Raw genomic sequence first — 6,866 nt, 5'->3', positions numbered from 1 at the left:
CTAGCTTCGTATATGCGTGAGTGGGTGGCAATATTATGGGGCGCCTCGTGTAGATCGGAAGCCAGCTGGCGGCATCAATGCGCCCGCGAGCACGTAGTACACCATCCTCGTCTAGGTATGGCAGCAGTTGTAGCAACGAGCTCCGTCTCGTTATTCTTGTCCATCGCGTATCTGCTGAATTTCTTCGGAGAAGGATTCGCCCTGAACCAGTCGGCATAGGAGCAGTTTCGCCGCTTCAAGATCGCCAGCACTAAGACCGTAGGGACTCTTAATTTGAATTCGGTGACAGGTTTTGACGAACAGTATAACCCAGGCTGTGGTCCTCAACAACCTGTTGTATGAAGAGAAGCGATTAAAGTTTATGAAATTTTGACTTACGATGGTTAATGCGTGTTGTGGTCGTAGTTCTTCATCGTACTCATCTGAGTCGGGGGAAACTGCATCTTCGGAGGGCCAGGCTTGCTCCTCTTCTCGCAGAAACGACGGGCCTAGTACCCAGCGCACAGTAGGTCCAAACACGATTGCATGGTTCGCGCGCGTGGCTTCGTCGGCCACGTTTTCTGCCGTGGGTATCCATCGCCACTCGGACACTTGCGTGGTGGCTAAAACTTCAGCAATTCTGTGCTGAACAAACGGCTTATATTTACGGTGCTTGCTTCGAACCCATTTGATGACCGTCGTTGAATTACACCAAAGGAGACGTTTGTTTGGTTTAAAGGAGTGTGCTTCGCATACGGCTTGCTGTAGATGCATTCCTAATACGGCAGCTTGCAGCTCTAAGCCCGGTACGGTAAGCGGCTTCAATGGAGCGCACTTAGATTTCGCGCAAATGAAGGCAACCTCTACCTCACCACGAGCGTTCTTGGCTCTCCAATACGTGACGGCAGCAAAGGCATTCTCGCTGACGTCGACAAATGTGTGTAACTGTAGTGTTTCCGGCGCACCATTGCGGAAGTAGAATCGAGGACAGGTATACCTGACTACCGATGGCAGTTGCCTCCGCCACTTTTCCCATGACGCAGCAATGTTTACTGGAAGTGGTTCATCCCAGCGCGTTTCATGCCTCCACACCTCTCGCATTAACAGCTTCGCCCCGACAACAAAGTTACCCAGGAGCCCCAGCGGATCAAATATGGACATGACCACACTGAGGAGCTCCCTCTTCGTAGGACATCTAGTACCGCTCATCACCGCTTCACTCACGTTACTGAATTTGAGTCCAAATTTGAAGTTGTCAGTCGTGGAGTGCCAATGCAAACGCAGTACCCGCTCAGTGCCCAGACCATTCTTTATCCCAATAACCTTATCGAAGTCAACGCCATCTAACGCAGCAATCACCTCCGTCGAGTTCGATGTAAAATTGCGAAGCTCGAAGCCGGCGCCCATGTGAATCGCTCTTACCTGTGCCCCGATGTCGATGGCTTCCCTTGGCGAGTTGAAGCTATCTACGAAGTCGTCCACGTAATGATTTTCCAAAATAGCAGTAATAGCGCGGGAGTTACATACTCTCCTACCTCTAAGAGTTTTTCCAGTTAATAATAAATATACCTACTTAGCCCCCAATCTGAATTTTATTGTAATTTTCCCTCTTTTGTTACTCTTGCTCTAACTAACTTAAGCTAGACATATTTATTCGATTAATGAGTAAGATCATTATTAAGAGAACTTCCGCTGTTAAACTCAAAGATTACTCTAGCTGTAAGTGTGTTAATATGTAACATCGAATTTGAAATATTAGCTAATGCAACTTATAATTAGCTCTTAAGTTTTAGTTTAGTAAGACACACCTGTTAAAACAGTTCAACACACAAATAAACGCAATTAGGAAAATTGTTGTGGTTTTATTATTATTCTAATAAAGGCGATTAATAATTAATCGAATATCAGCAAATACTTTTTTAAAAGTATACTTTGTGCTAAAGCATTGTGCGGAATAAGTTAAACGTATTCTGTTTGTGGCGCAGTCGAAAAACAGAAATTTTCAGACATTGAAAATAGTACCATTCGCTCCGTTATAACTGTCAAAAAAAAATATAAAGCAACCAAAAAGCAAAAACAATTGATTTACTTTTGCAAGCACAATACATATATATTTATGAACAAAAAGCGACAAAGTTTGTTCGACGAAAATAGAGAATCAATAAAAATGGATAAAATGATGGACGAATTAAATCAAAAGCTAGCAGCAATGGAATTAGCTATGAAACAACAACAAACTGTAATTATGGAACAACAACAACAAATAAATATGCACAGGCAACAAGAAGTAGTGCAAAATCAATTTCTTCAACTAAGTACTAAAGACGTTTTACAACAATTTCGTCACATTANGATTTGACACGTTTTGGAATTCAAATTATAAGAAACGAAAAAATTATGGGTGATGCTGGCAGGAGTATACAAGAGTTAGAAGATGCTGCTGATTGGAACCTTATCAAATCGCACTTGAAGCAGCATTTCAGACCACGACGAACATATGGAGAAATTTTCAACAGTTGTAGAATTGTAAAAGTAAGCACATTAAGAGAATTATTTTGTTTTTTTGAAAAGGCCAAATTTGACCTAAACGAACTATACGAGTTTGATGGTAAAGAGTCAACACTTTATTCTCCTCAAAGTATTAATAGGGATTTAGTTGATATTTTACTCGAAAAAATTGATGCCCCTATTAGAGCACATATTATAGAGAGCAATAATTTGAATGAGGTTATTGTAAGGTACACAAATTTAAAACTGCTGGACGATACCAGATGCATAGATTTTAGGCATAGAAGGCAACAAACAAAAATTAAAAGCAATTCGAATTTAAATCAGCAATATGAGGGAGAAAATGTTAACCAATCGTTTAAAAATAATAATAATATGTATACATTTCGTGTAAATAAAAGTGAATTACAAAAACGTGATGCTCAAGTTAGAAGCTATCAATATAAGCAACAAGATAGTTCAGCACAACAACACCATAAAAACACGAGTAAATTACATGATAATAGCAATTCTTCGCGGTTCAGGAATAGGGACTATTCAACCATTAATAGCAATAATCGTAGTAATGGGGTTGAACCCATGGATATTGCTAATATAGACGAGGCTGTAAATTTTTGCGATGGCCTCGATGTTCAAACTTACCCATAATAACAATAACAATACAAAGTGAAAAAATTAATTGCTTGATTGACACTGGTTCCACGACTAGTCTTATAGGGCCAAACACCTTAAGTCAGTTTTCTATCGAGAATCTTGAGGAAGCACTATATTTTAGAACTATTAACGGTGTCAATCAGATAAAAAATAAAATAACCACTCCTTTTCCTAAAGAATTTAACCTGTATGGCACTATTTCTTGGAAAGTAGCTAACTTAAATAATAATAATTATAACGCCATTATTGGGCAAAACGTCCTAAGGCCGCTAAGAGCCAAAATTGATTTCGCAAACGATTTTATAGAAATAAATGGCAATAAATTGTTTTTTCATGAATATCCTTTCGATATCCACAGTATTTGTACGCTGAAGCCAGTACAACCTGACATACTTACCAAATTAAATTTGGATCACCTTAGCAGTGAAGAGCACGAAAAGCTCGAAAAATTATTATTGATGTATGAAGACTTATTTTATAAAGAAGGAGAGAGTCTGACGGCTACTCATTGTATCCAGCACGAAATAGTTACGCAAACTAACAATCCTATCTACTCGAAAATTTATCGATATCCCAAAGTTCACGAAGAAGAGATAAGTCGCCAAGTAAATGATATGCTTAAGCAAAATATCATAGCGCCATCTTCGTCCCCGTATAACAGTCCTTTGTGGATTGTGCCCAAGAAAGAGAATAAAACAGGTTCGAGAGAATGGCGAATTGTTATCGATTATCGGAAGCTGAACGAAAATACAGTGGCCGATAAGTTTCCAATTCCTAATATAGACGGTATATTAGAAAAATTAGGAAGAGCAATATACTTCACTACATTGGACCTTGCGAAAGGCTTCCATCAAATTGTAGTGAAGCCTGAAGACAGGAAAAAGACTGCGTTTTCAACCCCTCATGGACATTTTGAGTTCATCAGAATGCCATTTGGGCTTAAAAACGCCCCATCAACCTTCCAAAGGTTAATGAATGTAGTTCTCCAAAGGTACATAAATAAAATATNGAATTATTTGAAAACAGTAAAAGTGCAAAATTTGTCAAATGTTCATACATGGCTAAAGATGTAAAAACTGAAGAAGAAGCCATAAAGCAAATATCCATTTTTCATACTAAAGAATCTGGCCATTCGGGCATAATCCCTAATTACGAAAGTTTAAAGCGAAAAATGTATCACCCAAATTTAAAGAATATTATCAGTAAAGTAATAAATAATTGCGATATTTGCACAGCATCAAAGTATGACCGAAATCCCATAAAGAAAAAATTTCATATCACGGAAACGCCTTCCGATAAAAGAGAAATAGTACACATAGATACCTACGTTAATTCCAAACATTCGTTTATTATTTTCCTTGATAAATTTTCAAAACATGCTGTAGCGTTTTTCCTTGAAGACAGAAATAGTCTTACTCTTGTAGAAAAAATAAGATTGTACATTTCGGCCTTTGGTAAAATGAAAAAAATCGTTTGCGATAACGAATTTAACTCTATTAACGTAAAACAATTTTGTAAAGAGGAAAATATAGAATTACATTTATCGAAGCCAAACAGCCATACAGGCAATTCTGATGTGGAAAGGCTTAACAACACTTTAACTGAAAGAATCAGAGCTTTAAATTTAGAAAAAAAGATGCCAATAAAAGACCAAGTAAGTAAAGCAATAGAGCTTTACAACAACACTTTCCATTCAACGATTGAAAATACGCCCAACAATGTCCACAACAACAAAGTGGACACGAATAAAGTAAAGGAGAAAACTGAACTAAAAAAATTAAAGAAAATATCCAAAGCAAATGAAAAAAGAGAGGAGTATGTAGAGAATAGAAGTGAGGGTTTTGTCAAAAATTATTTAAATGTTCGACACAAAGAACAACCAAAATTTAGAAAAATGAAATTAACGAATGTTCACGAATCAAATATCAAACGGCCGTTTAAGCGAAGTGCAAGCCGATAAACGAAAAGTCTTTCAATCAATTTTTTTTTTTTTTTTTACTACATATTTAAATTTTTTTTTGATCAGTACAATTATTTTTTCTGCCCGTAAATATACTGCTGGTATAATTATTGAATTGCTATTTTTATTTAAAGTAACCCATATTTGACTATTTTGCACACAAATCGTTATATACTAAGTGCATATGTACATTGTACATATTCATATATTGCGTAGTAATACATGCCTATTTGCCTTAAATATATGTATACGGTATACTAAAAATTCATAGAGCTATGTGAAATCATACATACATAAATACAAAAATTAGAACAAAGAAAAGTAAAAAGATTAAACGTAATACAACGCCAATGCACAACTAAAATCCCGGAGTATTTTGAAATCAAGGGGGGGAGGAGTTACATACTCTCTTACCTCTAAGAGTTTGTCCAGTTAATAATAATTATACCTACTTAGCCCCCAATCTGAATTTTATGGTAATTTTCCCTCTTTTTGCGAGTCTGCGTGCGTTGCCCTTCTCAAGGTAGCTGTCAATGATTTGCTTATAGGCGACGGCAAATCCAACGTCACGACTCATTTTTCTTTCAACGCTCCTTAGCCTATTGAGCGCCATTCCGTAGCTATCTGGCAATTGAACGTCGTCGTGCTTCCATAGCAGTCCTGTCTGGAAACGTGGTCCAACGCGACAGGTTGTCGACTCCAAGATGGCTCGTGCACGGATGTCGGCCTCGCTTTCGATAGGTGGTGATGGTCTCACACCAAAGATTTCAGTCTCAAAATCGGCGACCATGTCGTGAAGCGCTTCATCCCGACTGGAGTTCACGAATAGACACGTTATTGGCGAGGGCGAGCATTTACTAACTGGACCGAACACCACCCAGCCGAGCTCCGTTTTGGCTGCAAATGGCCCGTTTTTCCTCATCGTAATGGTGGTCGATGATAAACCCAAATGGCAATTGTCTATGCCGATGAGGAGTCGTGGGGTCGCACCAGAGTGGGGTTGCATTGGCAAGTGGCGCGCTTCTTTGTCGTCCAGTATTAAATCGCTGCGACTAAGGCTTTGTGTTGGCAGCTGAAGATTACGTACGGCGTGAACTCGTTGCAGGCTGTGCCTTTTTTTCATACCGGCACCGCTTATATGTAGGTCAACTAAAGTGGCAGGCTCTTGTACCGCATATCCCCCGAACCATTGTACATGCAGGCTGTGTGGCCGTCCTTGCAAGTCCAACTCCTTTGCAAGGCTACTATCGAGCATCGTTATAGATGAGCCCTCATCGAGTAAAGCGTAGGTGTCGACGCGGCGTTGCTTTCCGTACAATGTGACCGGGAGGATACGATAGAGCAGCTTTCTCTCTGGGGAGTTGGTAGCACAACTTAGTACTGTTGCGCCTTTATCGCGAGACGGTTGCTGATGAGGATTGTTTGGTGGCGACGTAGACCGTGATGACGCAGAGCGGGCGACGCTTCGTGACGATGACGTGGGTGGAGCTGACGGGCGCTCTGACCGGAACTCATGGAGCAATCTGTGATGTGCCCGATTGCACCCATCGATACCACAAAGCTTACGTCTTCTGCAACTGCTTGTAGTGTGACCCGCATTTAGGCAGGCGAAACATAATCGCCGGGATTTAACTTCGGTCCATCGATCGCTCACCGTTGCTTCAATTAGGCGCTTGCAGTCAGCTGGCTTGTGCTGGCCCTGGCATAACGGGCATTTTCTCGACATCGTCTCGTCCAAGTGGAGTACCATGCGGCGTTTGGGCTC

At 39.9% G+C, this 6,866-nt stretch overlaps 1 protein-coding gene across 1 annotated transcript; it reads right to left on the bottom strand.

The window, feature by feature from the left end:
* Positions 1–268: 268 nt before the first annotated feature.
* On the bottom strand, positions 269–1,386 carry LOC108364110 (uncharacterized). Its single transcript, XM_017617679.1, has 2 exons — positions 379–1,386; positions 269–331 (listed from the first exon to the last, which is right to left on the bottom strand). Exons 1-2 carry the CDS (start codon positions 1,384–1,386, stop codon positions 269–271), a joined length of 1,071 nt encoding a protein of 356 aa, XP_017473168.1.
* Positions 1,387–6,866: the final 5,480 nt, after the last annotated feature.

The sequence above is a fragment of the Rhagoletis zephyria genome, unplaced genomic scaffold, assembly GCF_001687245.7.
Source record: "Rhagoletis zephyria isolate East Lansing unplaced genomic scaffold, Rhagoletis_zephyria_1.1 Rzeph_scaffold_01463, whole genome shotgun sequence".
In the NCBI taxonomy this organism is placed as follows: domain Eukaryota; kingdom Metazoa; phylum Arthropoda; class Insecta; order Diptera; family Tephritidae; genus Rhagoletis; species Rhagoletis zephyria.
The sequence above is the reverse complement of the archived record's forward strand: the minus strand, read 5'-3'. Positions and strand labels throughout refer to the sequence as shown.

Bases quoted from the DNA above. Each gene is read 5' to 3' on its own strand.
- LOC108364110 (XM_017617679.1), bottom strand. From the start codon at position 1,386: ATGGGCGCCGGCTTCGAGCTTCGCAATTTTACATCGAACTCGACGGAG. The intron at 332-378 runs GTAAGTCAAAAT...TTCATACAACAG, and splicing joins CACAACACGCATTAACCATC to GTTGTTGAGGACCACAGCCT.